The 18,133-nt window shown below is 45.1% G+C and overlaps 1 protein-coding gene across 3 annotated transcripts in view; it reads left to right on the top strand.

Moving 5' to 3' along the window:
- The window catches only part of KIAA0586 (KIAA0586 ortholog), a 67,585-nt gene extending 64,345 nt beyond the window's left edge, over positions 1–3,240 (top strand). For all 3 annotated transcript variants that reach the window (XM_031066322.1, XM_031066323.1, XM_031066321.1), the window contains one exon: positions 2,881–3,240. In XM_031066322.1, the coding sequence (XP_030922182.1) occupies positions 2,881–3,023 (143 nt within the window). In that variant the 3' untranslated portion in view covers positions 3,024–3,240. The remainder of the gene's footprint in view (positions 1–2,880) is intronic.
- Positions 3,241–18,133: the final 14,893 nt, after the last annotated feature.

The following is an 18,133-nucleotide window of genomic DNA, read 5'->3' as shown; positions in this document are numbered from 1 at the left end:
AGAAGATTACCTGACTGCTTGCCCTTTTGTGCTTTGTAAAGGAAAAAAAAATCATTTCCATTTTTATGGTGTATCAAAAGATTTTAACCATTCTGGTAAGGAACTCAGTGTTAAAGAGGAAACCATCTTAATATTGGTTATGAGCTGCTCCCTGATGAGGGGAAGACATAAAATGGAATATCACATTATTAAAGAAGGAGCAGAGCAGGGGCTATACAAGGATTTAAACCAGTCTGCCTCTATTTGTGTCTTTATTCCCAAACCCCTCCCTGGATGTGTATATAAAGTGTTTTATGCACTGGGTGTGCACGAGGTTACACTCAGCAAAAGGTAATAATGAGAAAACACATGTGAGAGTAACTTGGTAGTTGTATTTTTGGGGCCAACTTAGAGTTTCAGGACTAGCAGCTTTCTATCCTGGGAAGTTACAGGCATGGAGCAGAATCTCCCATTTAGCTGAAATGTGATATCCACAGTTTTTTCACAGCTAAAATGCTGAAAATCCACGTTCTGTATTTTCTGTGTGCATTTAACAAAGTCAGAGACTTCAGATTTCTGCCTTTAAAAAAGGGCAGTGTTGACTTTGGGTATTTTTAAGTTAAAGATATTTTGATAGCTCAGGAACTGGTAAATTTTCTGTTGAGCAAGTAGACAGAATTACTATTTTTATTTTTTCTGTCTTTTAGCACTTTATAACTATTGTAAAATTGGTCTGTAGTATATCTGTAAAATATATTAGAGTATGTGTTAGAGGAATGCAGACTAATATGGTACTTTCTTTTTAGCACTCCCAGAATCAAAGACTTGAGAGGTTCCGACAGAGCCTTGGGATAAGGGAATATTACTTTCTTTTTTCCTTTCATTTTTTCTTTTTTTCCTTTTTTTCCCCTTTTTTAACAAACCTGAAAACAGCTGTTGAAACAATGACATCATGGAATGTGACATGACTGTGGAAATTATTAAGAAAGTCAAGCTTTGAAAGCATCAAACTACATCTAGTGTTGGAGAGGGGCTTTAGTAGAGGATGATTTGCCAGGTTTCCTTGGGCATTGCACAGTCAGGTCTTCTCTGTGTCATTTTCATGTCTGATCAAACAAACCCTTGGCTTTTCTTCTCAGCAGCCTTTTTGTATCACACAAACACAGCTACAGACTGGAATCCCAAAATCCCAGGATGGTTTGGGTCGGAAGGGATGTTAAAGCTCATCTCATTCCAAATTCTGCCATGGCAGGGACACCTTCCACTATCCCAGGGTGCTCCAAGCCCTGTTCAGCCTGGTCTGGAACATTTCCAGGGATCCAGGGACAGCCACAGCTTCTCTGGGCACCCTGTGCCAGGGCCTCACACCCTCACAGCCAGGAATTTCTTCCCAATCTCCCATCTAACTCTGCTCTTTGTTAGTTTAAATCCACTCCTCCTTGTTCCATCACTCCATACCCTTGTGAAAAATCCCTTTCCAGCTCTCTTCCACTTAGGTACTGGCAGGCTGCTCTAAGATCTCCCCAAATCTTTTTCCTCTCCAGGTGATGTGCTGATTCCCTGAGGACATAAAAAATGCTCTTGTGCTCCTGCTGCCTTCCTGAATAGCAAGAGGCTGTGCTGGCACAGGTCACTGCCTGTCCTGCCTTTACTGTCTTGGGCCTCACTCCTGTTTGATTTCCCAGGCTGTTGGCTGCTGTTCCAGCAGGAAAAACAGCAATGGAATTTTATTTTAGCAGTGGGGTTTTGTTTTAATTAGCCATTCGAAGCGTGCTTTGCTGCCAGTCAGATGAATGCAGATGACTGCTTCAGTGACACAGGAGATAATTAACTGGGCTGAAAGAAAGCCTAACTTTTTTGTTTTATTGGGAAAACAGTGTTTTAATTACCTAGTCTATCACAGAGGAAGGGAGAATTGTTACAGCTTATTGGAATAAGAACAAGCTCTAAGACTTTGCTGTTGTACATGGACTCAGATAGGTTTGTTTTGCTTGTAGCTGCTGCACTTAAATGCCCCCAGGACAACTGAAATCTCAAAATGCTCTTGCTGCAGTTGAGTGCCAGTGCCATTTCTCCTGAGTTCCTTTATTCTTTGTTTCTGCCCTGATCCATGACTTCCTCTCCTTGCTCCATGAATTGATTCATCTGGTCTCCTTCCTTTGGCTAAACACATTAATTTTTGCCCATGACTTTCCTATGGATCCCATTCCAGTGCTGTGGAAAACACCAGAAACACCAGCATACATATTTGGAATTATTCTGGGCTTGCTGAAGATTATAGATGTGTGTGTGTGTGTGTGTGTGTGTGTGGTGGGTGTATGTAAATACAGCCCAGTGTATATATAGAACTCAAGTCCTTCCAGTACTTAAAGGGCATCCAAAAATCTGGAAAGGGACTTTATACAAGGGCATGGACTGACAGGACAAAGGGGAATGGCTTGAAACTAACAGAGAGAAAGGTTAAATTGGAGATTAGGAAGAAATTCTTCCCTGTGAGGGTGGGCAGGCCCTGGCACAGGCTGCCCACAGAAGCTGTGGCTGCCCCTGGATCCCTGGCAGTGTTCAGGCCAGGTTGGATGGGGCCTGGAGCAACCTGAGATAGTGGAAGGTGTTCCTGCCATGGCAGGGGCTTGGAATGAGATGGTCTTGAAGGTCCTTTAACCCAAACCCTTCTGTGATCCTGTATGTGCACAGAAATTCATGCCTTTGTTACATGGTAAGGAGAGTTCTGCTGGCTAAAGCAGCCCCCTCTGAAGTGCCTCAGAACTGTGGGCAGCAGGGGTGTCTGTGTACCTGCATTTCCATGGCAAATGGAAAAATGGAGATGATTTCAGCAGAGTTCAGTCATTTGTCACAGACAGCAAAAAATTACTTTCGTTTTTCTTTTCCTTTTTCTTTTAGGAGATGCTGCCCCTCATCTGAATCCACATCTTTCTGCAGCAGGGGTGTCAGTGCAGCTGCCTGGCACGAGCACAGAGAATGAAACACAGAGTCTGAGCAGTGCACGTGGAGATTCAGATTCTTCAGGGACAGACACATTTTAAAGCTTAGGGCTGTTTATGGCAGTCTCTGTCTGAAGATGTTGTCACTGGTACGTTTGTCTGTCTAGTGTGATAGTCTGGCTGTTCCATCAAAGTAACAGTCTTTCAGTACTGCTTATTTTCTACTATTTTTTCTTACAATTTTGTTATTCTTTTAAATGATTCTGTCTGTGAATATATCAATTATTTTTAAGCAAATAAAATTCATTTTTTTCCAGAATTGTCGTGAGTTGAAGTCAATAAAGACCTTTTAAATATTTATTATTACAGGAGAATGTGGAGGTGGTTGGTATTAAAATCCACTGCAGAAGTGTGTCTCACTTATGGAAAACCTCTTGGCTCAATATCCCATCAGTACTGTCAAAATGTTGAGCCAAAGGGAAATGCATTTGGAACCAAAGTCTGCAAGAGAAATTTCTCTTTCTAGGTATCATCAGAGGTTGTTCATCCTTACTATGACAAGCCAGTAATTCAAAACTGTGTGTGAAAAAGACCTCTAGAATTTGTATTGTTATTAAGAATTTATTTTTTTTAGACTTACAAGTATTTCTCAGCATTTCATGTTTGTTTCCTTAAAGATGTTTTCCCATCTTGAAGCCTGCAAACAAGAAATTGTGTAAGTAAGACTATTTCCTTACACTTTTAATATAATTTTTTTTCCCTTTTCATGGGACAGAATTAATTCCTGCAGTCTCAGCCCTTCAGAATCATGACAATCTCAGCTGGGAATGCCACAGTAATGGTTAACAGCAGGAGTGTATGGACACAGTGCCACCCTCCCAGGGACTGCTCCACCTTTGTGGAGCCTCTGTCAGGACAAGGTGGTTGATCCAGGAGGAAGGTGGGATCACCTGTCCCAAACAGCATCCAAGCAAAATAAAAAACAGGAATTCAGATGTATTCCAGTAGGAAAACTGGGAAAGGAGCTGTTTTCTAAGCAAGGCCAGCAAAGCTTTTGCTCTGTTCCTCATCACTTGGCTGTTGCAAATAATCCTAACTGTGAGCAGTTCCCATTACTCTTATTTTCTGGAGCCTGCACTGATTTCCTCTCTCCTTAACAGAGAAATATTAGAAGTTCCTTTTGGCTTTATGTTGATCTCATTGACCACAAGGCTCAGTTAATTTGCTGCAGCATCTGCAAGGGTAAATGGAAAAAGAGAGAGAGCTTCAGCCTCCAAGGTCAGTAACATCCCCAGGATTCAGCTTCCAAGGGTGTCTCTGATGCACCTTGCAGAGTTGTGCTCTTGTCTGTGGCAGACACATAAATAGCAGATTTGGGTGGGGGTAAAAGAGTGTCAGGCTTTGTGCAAAATGCAACATCACTTTAACAAAAAGGAAAAGCACAAATGAGAATTACAGAACCCTGGAGGAGAATGTGGAGGTGGTTGGTATTAAAATCCACTGCAGAAGTGTGTCTCACTTATGGAAAACCTCTTGGCTCAATATCCCATCAGTACTGTCAAAATGTTGAGCCAAAGGGAAATGCATTTGGAACCAAAGTCTGCAAGAGAAATTTCTCTTTCTAGGTATCATCAGAGGTTGTTCATCCTTACTATGACAAGCCAGTAATTCAAAACTGTGTGTGAAAAAGACCTCTAGAATTTGTATTGTTATTAAGAATTTATTTTTTTTAGACTTACAAGTATTTCTCAGCATTTCATGTTTGTTTCCTTAAAGATGTTTTCCCATCTTGAAGCCTGCAAACAAGAAATTGTGTAAGTAAGACTATTTCCTTACACTTTTAATATAATTTTTTTTCCCTTTTCATGGGACAGAATTAATTCCTGCAGTCTCAGCCCTTCAGAATCATGACAATCTCAGCTGGGAATGCCACAGTAATGGTTAACAGCAGGAGTGTATGGACACAGTGCCACCCTCCCAGGGACTGCTCCACCTTTGTGGAGCCTCTGTCAGGACAAGGTGGTTGATCCAGGAGGAAGGTGGGATCACCTGTCCCAAACAGCATCCAAGCAAAATAAAAAACAGGAATTCAGATGTATTCCAGTAGGAAAACTGGGAAAGGAGCTGTTTTCTAAGCAAGGCCAGCAAAGCTTTTGCTCTGTTCCTCATCACTTGGCTGTTGCAAATAATCCTAACTGTGAGCAGTTCCCATTACTCTTATTTTCTGGAGCCTGCACTGATTTCCTCTCTCCTTAACAGAGAAATATTAGAAGTTCCTTTTGGCTTTATGTTGATCTCATTGACCACAAGGCTCAGTTAATTTGCTGCAGCATCTGCAAGGGTAAATGGAAAAAGAGAGAGAGCTTCAGCCTCCAAGGTCAGTAACATCCCCAGGATTCAGCTTCCAAGGGTGTCTCTGATGCACCTTGCAGAGTTGTGCTCTTGTCTGTGGCAGACACATAAATAGCAGATTTGGGTGGGGGTAAAAGAGTGTCAGGCTTTGTGCAAAATGCAACATCACTTTAACAAAAAGGAAAAGCACGAATGAGAATTACAGAACCCTGGAATGATTTAGATTGGAAGGAACCTTACAGACAATCTTGTTCCACCCCATGCCAAGGGCAGGGACACCTCTCACCTCTCATCCCAGGGTGCTCCAAGCCCTGTCCAGCCTGGCTTTGGACACTTCCCAGGGATCCAGGGAAGCCACAGCTTCTGTGGGCAACCTGTGGCAGGTCCTCACCAGCCTCAGAGCCAAGAATTTGTTCCTAAGATGCAGTCTGTGGGATGGCACCTCTGGGAGCTGGCTTCCAGCACGTGATGCCACAACCCCTGGCACCAGCAGGGAGCTGCTTCTCAACGTTCTGCTGCTGTGATGGGGATCTGCACAGCTCTGCTCACTGCTGCTCTCTGTGGAACTGCACTTTAGATCCCACTATTGACCCAATCAATGCTTTCTATAAACAGCAGCTTCTCTGGGCATGATGGAAAATATTCTTTTACTATGCAGTAAAAGTTGCTACAACAAGTGATTGCACTAAAACAGGTGAGAGGATAAGGAAATGCAGTGGAGAGGGTGTCACAGACGTTTTATGAAAAATCCTTTCCTTAGGATTTCTTCTCCTGAGAAGCTGAGAGGCCTCAGGAACAAAATGTAAACAATGGTTATCTGCTGCTGTGGAATGCAACAGGTGCATCTGTGATTGGTCTCATGTGGTTGTTTCTAATTAATGGCCAATCACAGCCCAGCTGTCTGGACTGTCTCGGTCAGTCACAAGCCTTTGGTATCATTCTTTTTCTATTCTTAGCTGGCCTTCTGATGAATTCCTTTCTTCTATTCTTTTAGTATAGTTTTAATATAATATATATCTTAAAATAATAAATCAAACCTTCTGAAACGTGGAGTCAACATCCTCATCTCTTCCCTCATCCTAAGACCCCTGTGAACACCACCACAGATAGGACAAGAGCTTCTTAAACTTAAAGCTTTCCTGCAAGAGCAATCCTTCCTGGAGCTGTGTTCCAATGGTTCTGCCAGTCTCTGCATGGCTCAGGGTGCTGATGTATAATTCAGGTCCCCTTTGTTGCAGTGTAAAGAGCAGTTGAGCTGTTCCTGTGCCCAGGGCTGCAAGGCTGGGTCAGGACTGTGCTCTGCTAAACAAAGTGCAGTAATTGAATTGAGAGCATGCAGAGAGAGCTGTCAGATGAGGGATGGGGATGGGATGGGAGGCAGCAGATGGATACACAGGCAAGGAGGCTGTTTAGGAAAGGATGAGGCAGCCCAACCAGTGGGAGAGGCCATCAGCTCATAATCCCAGGAAAATTACTGCATGGAGTTTTATTGTCTGCAATGCTGAGCATCTCACATTTTGTTCCAATTATCTTCTCTTGCAATTAATCAAAGGTGTTGTCATTGTCATTGACAGAACTGTGGAAAAACTTTGAGGAAAATATGTCAGGAAATGCCCAGTGAATACCATTTTCAGTCAGTTTTTAAAATTCCCCACAGGGCTGTGTTCTCTCCCAGCTTGTCGTGACTGACTGATCTTTTTGGAAGCTTCTGGGTCCCTGGCACTGAGCTTCAAAGATGTGCTGCTGGTGGGGATTACACCATGGATGGCACTGGGATCTGCTAATCCTTCATCCCCACTGCAACCTCTGCTGTTCCTATTCAAAGAGCATTTTTGGAGAGGTGAAAAAAGTGCAAACTCTTGGCTTTTCCTTCCTCCAGGCTTCCCCAAAACAATGTGTCCTGCCACATAAACATAAGGGAACCTCTGTAAATCTGGCACTCCATGCATGGATCATATTACAATTCTTTATATTCCTAGGAAAAGCCAGGGGGAGAAGGGAGGGTTGCTTTAGTTTTTATCTGAGTCTCCATTTTGACTTTGAAATGGAAAAAAAAATAACCCTAAATGTATCTTCTAGAAATTTATCTATTTCTTACTTTTGGATTCAGTCTTGTATTTCAGGTTCCTGTAAGTAGTTTTCCGGAGTTGGAAATGGTAAGCACATGTTCTGTGAGCACAGCCAAGCCTTGATAAGGAATTTTTCTGTCTGCATCTCCAAGTTCCATTTTGTTTCTGCAGCTTTTATGATTGAAAATGCACATTTCTCATGGGCACTCACGGAACTGAAGCAGCGTGATTTGCAAGCTTGCTAAATGGATTTCTTCCAAGCCACTCATTGGGGTATGTCATCAAAGCTTAACAGCATCAAATAGAATTCCATCCAGGAAAAGCATTAAAAAACCACCTGTATACAGCTCTATTTTTCAGTTAAATCTCAGCAGCAGAGAGGTGAGGGGGTAGGAAGGGTGTTATTGGATTTCAGGGTTGTAGCGTGGAAACCAAAGCCCTGGCTTTATTTTTTGGTTTGATTGAATTCCTGGTGAAGTTTGCTCATGCCTTACATTGGGAAAGCTCTGGAACGAGGCTGTTTGCTCATGGATTGGACTGGCAGTGCTGGGAAAGCACGAAACTGAAATGTCAGAAGCTTTTATATTTGCAGAGAATCTTTTTCTGACTTTGATGAGGAAAATCTGACATTTTGGGAGTGAGGTGCTCAAGAATCCATGGCTTTTTTCCCCCTTTTCTCCCCTTCCTGAAGATAAAAGGGAGCTGCTGTGTGGTGAGGGGGGTAGGACATGAGATTCCTGGCACAGGGGGAGATCCCAGCTCCCAGGCCTGCCCTGGCTCTGGGACAGGACTCCAGCTGCTGTCACCCTTCCCTGCTCAGCTTGTCTGGGTTTTCAATATCAGAAGTAGAAAATTTCATGTGCACACTTCCATCTTATCTGAATTGTGGGAAACTGGATAAAAGTGAGGTTTTTGTTATTCCTGTTCATAGCTCAGAGATGGAAGTTGTCAAAATTAGCTGCTAAAAACATGAGCTGACCTTCCCAGGTGCTTTCTGAGTTGCTGCAGGATAACATTTCTGTCCTGATGGAGGAAAGATGTGTGTGCCAACCTCCTCCCAGTGGATTAAGCACTCAGATGTGTGAAGTGACACATGTGCAAAAATTCTGTTGGATTCCAGTCTGAAATGCAGCCACAGAAGAGCTGGAACCCTGCAATTGTTTAACAGCTCACTGTGAACACTTGGCACAAGCACTGGGGGCAGGATTGCATCCTGTGGGATTGTTACAACAGGGGAAATCCATCCTTCCCAGAGGTGTCCCAGTGGTGTTTTGTGTGTGAAACTGAAAGCTTCTGCATAAGCATTGAGATATTTGCCTGCCTGGCAGGACTGTTCCTATGGAGATCTCTTTTTTATTCCCCTTTTTCTGCTGCACTCCTGATTGAGATGCATGTCTTTCATAAGTTACCTCAAAATATTCATTATTTTGATTGTGTGTTGATGCCTCCCCCAGCCCTCCAGGACTTGGATGAGATTTTAGGTTTTTGCTCTTGTGAATGTGGCCAGATCCCTTATCCAAATCTCAGTGTTGTGGCTTCCTTGAGCCAGGTCAGGGAACTGCAACAAAAGTTGCAGAAATCCCAAATAAAATTCTGGAAATCTCAGTGTGGTGGTGTGGCCAGCTGAGCAGAGGCCAGAACAAGGCCTGGGCTTTGTTCCTGAGATGCAATAACACAAACCCACAGTCCTGTATCCATGTCTGCAGCTTTTGTTGTATTTTGGGTAGAAGGGGAGGCCTGGTTTTGTCTTTTGCTCTCATTCTCTGCCTTGAGAGGTGAGTACAGAAAGGGAATTTTTACAGTTCAGGGGTCATTTTCTTCTTTATACATTACTTCATATTTAGATTAAAATAGAGAAAGGAGAGAAAAGTCAAGTAAGAAGTGGAATCAGAAGCCTGTGAGGTGCCTTGATCATGGGGGAGGTCATTCCCCAAAATTTCCAGTACAAGAAAGGGCCATTTTGGGAAGAGGTGCTTTTTCACCCCCTCTGTAGGATTTACTTGGGGCAGAGAATCATTGTCCTTCTGGTCAGACTTCATCCCAAAGGCCCCAGGCTGGCAGATCCTGCACCAGAGTTGTGGAGAACCTTGAAGGAGGATGTGAAGCCCCTGAAATTTCTTGAACTAAACGCCAGTGGGGCTCTTGCCCATGGTCTAGGGCAGCTCCTAAAGAGTTGGGAAGAAGAGATACAAAAATCACTCACATGAAGAGCTGAGCAGGTGCTGAGCAAAGAACTTTACTAAAACCCAAAAATCTAAAACCAGCTGGGAAGCAGCAATCCTGCTACTCTGCTGATGAGCTAGAATCATCACCAGCTTCCAGCAGGGAGGTTTGGGAGGAAAGCAGTGAACTCCCAGCAGTGCCAGCTTTCATCCTGCCTGGCAGGGCAGACAAGGCAGCAGCTTGGACTCTTCAGAACACTCTCAGCTCTGTTCTCTCCTGGCAGGGGTGCCCAGCCCTGCAAATTAGAGTTGCTAACACTTCCTATTGCCTTGACCTGGCTGCAGGCAGGGATGCACTGGGGTCTTCTGGAGGTCTCAGCACTCCAATTTGTTACTGTCAGATGAAAAAGTCTCCCCTGGTCGGTGCCTGTTCCTTAAAGCAGGTGCAGTTGTACTTCCCTGCAGCCTGTTATCACCTAGAGAGCTGAGTGTTTGATCACCATGGAAAAATCTTGCCACTGAAATGAAGACTTAGAGCTTATTTTTAATGGGTTCTGGGAGCTGCTTCTTGCAGTGATGGGGGATTTGGCTGGGTGAGTGGCATTCTGTCATTTTTTTTTCCTCCCTTCCTTTTATCCTGACAGTCTGGGAAATCACTGCTCCAGTGTGATGTGCCCTTGGCCAAGGGCATTCAGCATCCTGCACGTCACACAGACACCAGAATCACATCCTCCCTCTCTCCTTCCCTGCTGTGCTCCCTTCATCAGCCCCTGTGGCACAGCAGCAGGCACTGAACCATGGGGCTCAGTGACACCCTGGCAGTGACACCCAGCACCTGCTGCAGGAGCACTCAGGGCTGCTCATGCTGGCTGTTCCAAGCAGCTTTCCAGCAGCACCGTGCCAGGGGATGGAGGCTCAGGGATTCCTCTGGCCCTTAAGCTCTGCAGCTCAAGGCTGAGGGGGATTTCCTGTGCTGGGCTGCCTCTTTGTACAGCTGATTTTGAGTCACAGAATTCAAAGGGACCTTAAAGGTTCTAATCTAGGGACACCTTGCACTAGCCCAGGTTGCTGCAAGCCCCATCCAGCCTGGCCTTTGGCTTTGTTTTATTTCCCCAGCTCAATTAACTAAACTCATCTTTGCCATAAGTGTTTTCTTTTTAAAAGCAGTTGCATTCTTGCCTCCTCTAACTGAGGTAAGGATGTTTTCCAGGGTGTGAAATGCCAGTGTAGGTTCTTTATACAGACAACAGTGGCTGATTTCTGCGAGTCCTGCTAAATCCAGGAGGCTCCAAAGGGTTGAGATGGGGTCCATACCACAAAGAGGCATTCTTATGGAAAATAAAAAAAGCAGGAGTGTGAGTCAGAGGGTGACAGATTCTGCTTTTTGCTTCTCCTTGTGCTGTTTGACAGGTAAAGCTCTTTGAGGGAGTAACTCCTTGTTTTTCTCTGCACTGGGCTAGTAAATAACAGCAAAGAACTGTTGATCCCTGCCTACCCTGAACTGCTTGTGTTCTTATCTTAATTGCTTCGTTCTCACAACCCACACTCAATCTTCTCAGAAAATCAGAGCCTTGAACTTCATTCCAGGATCTTGAGGAAATCTCACATCTCCCTGCCACTTCCCAGCCCCTCTCATGTAGGAGAACAAACCCCATCTCTCTCCCTGCTTGATGTACTCCGAATTTCCTGGGGGATTATCTAAACAGAGCCCACGTGATCCATCTCTCTCAAGCCCTCTACAAATGGGAAGGCATAAATCACAGGGCCCTACAAATAAACACAACTGGCAAGATATTTTCCCCTGTCTGAAGTACCAGCAGTTCTTTCATCTGCTGCCTCCTGGAAACGTGTCTGTTCAGAGAAAGTACAACCCTCCCCATGTACACACAGTGTTTTCCTGCCACTTCTCCTCACAAGCTGTAATGGGAACCCTGCACCAGAAACACTCAAAGAAATGCAGCCAAGTGAATACCTCTTACTGTTTTCACTTCTCTTCAGCTTGGCTCTGAAAGCTGAAAGCATTCCTGTTTGTGAGGAAAGGAATGGTTGGCTAAGAAAGGGAAAATCCTGACCGTGAAATCCCGCTGCAGCTTAATTTTCAGACTTGTGACTTTTTGTGTTATACTTGGGGGGTGTTGGGCATCATTAATTCTGAAAATATTCTTTGTAAGCTGAAGAAAGGGTAAGTTCTTGCTGTAATGAAAACAACTCGGAGCTGAACACTTAAAAATGCTACAAAAACTGGAGATGTTTTTACAGTTAAGCCTCGTCTGGAGTTCATTTAAAATAATCATGTTTACATGGAGGTGAATTAGTGAGCTGAGCTCTGCCAGTGCCTCACCAGAGTTAGAAGTACCCAGCCAAGAATTATAACCCTGGTAATTCAGTCCCTGCCTGCTGCACCCCCAGCCATGTGCAAGAACCCAGAGGCAGAAAGGCCAGTCTGGGAGGGGGGATGGTGGCACCCAAATTCACTTTAATCAGTGATGAATGTTGTAGAAATGTTCCTTGGGGAATAAGTGCTGGATCCATGCTTTGCCTTTCAGTGCAGAGCCACTGTGTTTCTGTGTGTAACAGGTAAGGCCAGACAAGAGCCCTGTTGCTGTGACTCTGCTGAGAATGGGATTCTGTTTGGTGGGCAGTGAAGGTGCCCACACCTCTGCCATCCCTCTGCACCTCCTAATGGTTTTTGGAACAGCCTCTCTAGGATGTGACCCACTTCTGCTCTTGGAGACTCCTCCTTTGGGCTAAGGTGGGTTTTTCTGTTCGTTCCCCACATCCCTGGATGGTTGGGATCAGGGCTGGTAGAGATGAGCCCACTCCAGTGGTCATTCTCCACTAGGACCATTGTTCTGAGAGCCTCTACGTGAGCAAACCTCATCTTCCAACCTTTCTTTGAGGAGTGCTGGCTGCTAAATCTGTTTTTGAAATTAGCAGTGCCCAGAGGGCTCCATGCAAGAATTACTGCTCCACTCTTGTCCTTAGTTCAGCTACTCCTTGCCTGAGAGTAAAACACACTTATGAAATGAGTTTTGCATCTGATACACATAAATAATACCAGGGAAAGGCTCTGGCATGTCTGGGCTGTGTGATCCTTCCAGGAGCCTGAGAAACCATTTCTCTCCCTAAACTTGTGAGTGGCCTTCCCAGCCAAGGTCTGGGAGCAATCGCAGAGAGCAAAAGCTTTTTGGTTTTGCTTTGATGATCAAAAATGCAGTTGCCTTGAGTGTCAGCTGATATGAGAAAGAGCTTTATTTCAGGCAGCCTCTGCTGTTTTCAGTTAATTGGAGCTGGTGGTTGTAGCAGTGCCTCTCCTGACCCTTGTCTGGTCTCCTATCTCTGTCTGCCGCTCGTGAGCTGTCACCGGAGATGCTCTTCCTGCCTGGGCTCTCAGCCTGCCCCTGGAGATGCTCTTCCTGCTCAGCCTGCTCCTGGCAGTCTGGACCTGTCCCTGCCAGGCTGTGTGTCAGCAGGGACACGTGGCCTGGCAGCTGCTCCATGCTGGAAGCTCAGTTTTTGTCATTTTCCTTGTTACTGCACCCTGTGCTGGCCAGGAAATGTCAGCCATGGGCTGCCAGCTCGGGCCTGGCTCATCCCCCCTCATCCCTCTGAAGGGAAAGTTGGACAGAGGGAATCATGGAATGGGTTGGGTTGGAAGGAACCTTAAAGATCATCTCATTCCAACCCCCTGCCATGGGCAGGGACATCTTCCACTAGACCAGGTTGCTCCAAGGGAAAAAAAGGAGTTGACCAGGAGCAGGTTACAGAGGTACACAAGGTTACAAATGGCACCAGAAGGTGCCAAGCAGGTAGGGACAAGCAGGGGGTGTGTGTTGGTGGCAGATGGGCTCTGTGCTGGGTGCTCACTCCTTTGGGTCTGGATCTGTATGACCATGAGATCTCTTCCTCTAAGTAGAAATAGGCTGGAGGAATCTCGATGAGATGAAAAGGAAATAATTTTATTACAGCAGCCTGCAAGTTCCTTTTTTGTGGGTATTAATGTTGGGGATCAAATTCTTCCCTGATATAAAATCTGCCTGTGGCTCCTTTGGCTTTTATGGCACCAAAGCCATTTTCTGCACCTTGTTATTCACTGGGTCTGTGCCTGGATGGTTCCCAAGCCTGAGGATAACTGGAATCCCAGCCATGGGTCCAAGGTGCTCTGCTGAGGGTTTGCAATGCAGAGCATCTGCCCAGGGAAGCTGTGGCTGCCCCTGGATCCCTGGCAGTGCCCAAGGCCAGGCTGGCCAGGCTTGGAGCACCCTGGGATAGTGGAAGGTGTCCCTGCCATGGCAGAGGGTTGGAACTGGATGAGCTTTAAGGTCTTTTCCAACCCAACCATGCTAGGATTCTATGATTCCATTAAGGACTTATTAATTAGGCTGCCTTGTATTGCACAGTAAATTGGGTGTGTTGACAGCAGCCTGTGATCCAAAAGCTGCAGATGCCACTGCTCTGAACACTCCTCACTAACCCATTAGCTTTTAATTTGTGTAAATAAAGATTCTCCTTACTTCTTTTCTCCCTTACTTCTTTTCTCCTTCTTTCTTTCTTTTTTTTTTTTTTTTTTTTTTCTTTTGTCACTTTTGGGGCTGGGAGAGCTCTTTGCCAACTGCTCTGCCCACAGATCTTTTTCTCCAGATAACAAATCTTGGGACCAGCAGCTGAACCATGACATGCTGCCATTTTAACGAGCTGTAAATTTAGAGCATCTTGGCATATTTGGGAAAAGTATAAATCATAGGTTACTCCTGATTTCTTTTTTTTTCTTTTTTTTTTTTTTTTTTTTTATTTTATATTTCCAACGTGAACAAGTAGCCAAGCATTAGGTTTCTTTCAGCAGTGACAGGCTAATTGCTTCAAAATGGGGCTGCGAAATACGTTGAGTGCTGCAATGTGGGATCAGCTGGAACATCTGTTCCTGAAAAACGCCGTGTAGGAACATGGCTTCTAAACAGAGATAAGCCAGCTCAAACAGGATATGAGGGAACCTTGCAAAGCTGAGAAAATTGCTGTCATGACAGCTGTAAAACCAAAAACCTCTTGGAAATGCAGCCTGGGAATGCTGCTCCTAAACAGAAGCAGGGAAGAACCAATCTGGGTTTCCAGGGCTGGTCCTCTTGCAAAGCCTTTAAAAAGTTCTTTGCCCATTCCTCTCTGCAAGAGCTTTTTGTAAGCTCTGAGATGGCTTGGAAAGGCAGTGCTCACATGAGCAAATCAGCTGGGAATTCATGTGGTTTTCAGGAAATGCAAGAAAGTTGTCAGAGGTTGGATTTTCTCTGTGCTGTGGCCACCACCAGAAACATGGCACAAACATGGATGGATGCAGGACAGTTGTTGTGCTGCTTCTGTTATTTTTACAGCTATTTCTGCATCCTGCTAGGTGTCTGCTAAGAAAAAGAACATCTTGGATTATGGTTTTTTTTCCAAAAGGTGTTTGATGTAATGGGAGTTGAACTGTGATAATTAATTTTCTCATGGTAAATGAAACATCTGGATATTAGGATAAAGATTTTTAGATATTACGAAAAGGATTGGACTTGAATATGAGGGAAAAGGTTCTCACTCCGAGGGGGATTGGGCACTGAACAGGCTCCCCAGGGCAGTGGTCACAGCACCAAGCCTGACAGAGCTCAAGGAACACTTGGACAATGCTCTCAGGCACAGGGTGGGATTATTGGAGTTGTTCTGTGCAGGGCCAAGAGTTGGACTGGATGATCCTTGTGGGTCCCTTCCAACTCAGAATATTCCATGGTTCTATGATCTGAAGAAAACTGTGCTTGGATATTGCATAGTTTAAGGTTAGATAAAAGTAATACATAAATTTCTGGTGCAACCCAAGCACCTGATCAAATACTGGTTTTCCATGTCCCTGGGAGTATTTGAATTGTTTGGGTGGCTGCTGCTGCTGGTGAAACTGACACCAAATGGAAAATTTATCCACCTCAAATGGAAAACTTAAGTGTGCAAACATTTTTAGTAATGTGAAAGAAGCTCTGAAAGGAGCGGGGCTGGGGACAAGCTTAGAAACATGGAAGTATTTTGGGTTACTGTGTCCAAGCTTCAATTCCACAAGAAATTTAAAACACATCCCTACATTTAAATATAAGAACATTTGTACCAGCTTCAATGAGCCCCTTCTCTAGGGTAAATTTAGGCACAGGCTCAGATGTCTCAATGGATGAGAAAGGAGAAGGAGTCAGCATGTTTCCTCCTCAGAGCCCAAATAGTGACAACTCCAAGTAAATCTTGGCTGAGTACATAAAGCAGATGAGTGCAAAAAACCACTGTGATAAATGCTCTAGCAGTCCTTAAATCTTGCTGATCTTTAATCTGATAACTTTTCCTCCCTCAAACAAACTGGTGGGTGTAGGATTTCAGCCCTCAGACTGTGCTGGTGTGTGTGGATTTACATGTTGTGCCTCAGGACAGCCAGAGCATGCAGAAATTAGGAATCTGGGTTTTTCAGTAAGATATAGACAATTTTTAATCTGTCTTTTGTTAAGTTTGTTCTTTAACAGAGAGCTTTCTCACTCATCCAGGAAATGCTGCTTTAGAGGTGCTGGTGCTGCAAAGCCAGCTTACACACAGGTTCCTGATGCTTGCAGTGAAGATTAAATAAAATAATTTCCCTTGCTGCTCGCTGTCCTCTGTTCCTGTCCCTGCTGAGGGATTTGTTGAGGGTGGTGGGTGAGGAGGGAGGTGTGCTCTGTCCCCTGTATACCTCTCACAGGATGAATGTGCCAGACCCCACCACCCTCTGCTCTGGCTGAGCTGAGATGGGGCTGCAGAAGGACCTGCTGCTCCTGTCTCCCTGCCAACATCATCCAGCCCTTCCCTGCATCCTTCAGGCATCACCATAGGTATCAGGAAATGACTGGAAATCCCTGGGTTTGTGCTAGAGGAGGGAGCAAACCACCCATCTACAGCTCCCTGAAAGGAGATTGGGGTGACGTGGGGTCAGTCTCCTCTCACAAGTGAAAGACCAGAGGAAACAACCTCAAGTTGCACCTGGGGAAGTTTAGATTGGATATTAGGGAAAATTTCTCCGTGGAATGGCTTGCCAAGCACTGGAACAGGCTGCCCAGGAATGTGAGGGAATCACCAACCCTGGAGGGATGTAAAAGGCCCCCCTAGATGTGGCACTTGGGGACATGGCTTAGTGGTGGGTTTGGCTCTTGCAAGGCCATGGTGAGGTGCCCAGCTCAGCCTGTGTCACTGCTGCTTTCCATTGCCCCTGCCCTCCTGTGCTGCTGCTCCCTGGGTGATCCAGCCAGCCCTGGGGTGCTCAGACCCCACACTGCCTCAGGTCTGTGCTCCTGCATCCCCACAGCTGGGCTGGGCTGGGCTGGGCTGGGCTGGGCTGGGCTGCTCTGTCCTCTGTAGACTGCAGTTCACGTCCCTTCTCCTTTAAATCCCAAATATCCCCATTTCTGAGGGTGATGAGTGTTCAAACATCAGCGTTTTGTGGAGTTTCAAAGCCTGCTCTTCAGCATTGAAGTCACCAGTGTTACATTTGCTCTTGCTGATGAGGAATGGCTGCAATGCCAAAATGTCTGTATGAGCTAAAATAGCAGAGCCTGTTCCTGGTGCCTTCTGTTTGTAAAGAGAATTTCAGAAAGCCATGGTTCCTGCAGCCAAAAAGCAGTGACAGTGATACAGGAACTTTATGGAAGAGCTGATTTAAACCTTTTATTTGCTTACAGGTTAATAAAGGCAAGACAGCACTGCAGCTTGGGTCTTTACACATTAAACCAGTAGGAGCTCAGGAACTGAATTTAAATCCCAGCTTGGAAGACATCTTGCCATCAGGGGTGAGAGCTGCTGCCACAAATCACTCTGCCCCTGCTTTTGTGTCTGTCTTTTCCAGGATATTTTGGTGCTCCTTGTGCTCTCTGCCATTCAAGGACCTTCCAAGTACCACAGCAGTGTGGTTGCTGTAATTTTTGTGTGGGGTTACTCCTCACTCAGTGAGGAGATGAGATCAGCCTAGATTCCAGCCTTATTTCCCAAGTGCTGGTTGTGACCTGTGAGGTCCCAGGACATTCTCTGGCTGCTCTGAGTGATTCAAGACCCTGGCAGGGGGCTCAGAGACCTTGGCATGGAGTCAAAGACACCTGTGCCTTTGATTTTAGCCCATGGGAACAATTACCAACTTTGTGGGAGGAGTTACAAGCCACAAGAGTTTGAGTAGAATGATAGTTAATTTGTCACAGGGTGAAAAAGTAGAATTTTGGGGTTTTGAAATGGGGGTTCAAAAGGTGAGATGGAGGAATCTGGACATATCCTGTCCTTCTTCTCCTTCTTCTTCTTGTCCTCCATCTTCTGCTGAGATGGTGGCACTTTTAGACTGGTTTAGAGTAGAGACAAACTGTCTAACATAGGTGATAGGTATTGGAAAATCATTGTAAATAAAGCACATGTAGATTGTAGTATAAAAACCTAACACCACCCCAAGGGCAGTCAGTGTGCCACAACCCGACCTGCTGGACAGACCTCAGCAGGTCAGAGAAAGAATATAATAGATAAAAAACCAAAAATAAACAACCTTGACAAGCAAAACTGACGAATCTCAACTTCTTCAGTCACGAAGCTGAGAAAAAAAAGACTTTCCAATACCTCAAAAGTC

The sequence above is a fragment of the Geospiza fortis genome, unplaced genomic scaffold (assembly GCF_000277835.1).
Source record: "Geospiza fortis unplaced genomic scaffold, GeoFor_1.0 scaffold23, whole genome shotgun sequence".
NCBI classification, from domain to species: Eukaryota; Metazoa; Chordata; class Aves; order Passeriformes; family Thraupidae; genus Geospiza; species Geospiza fortis.
The sequence above is the reverse complement of the archived record's forward strand: the minus strand, read 5'-3'. Positions and strand labels throughout refer to the sequence as shown.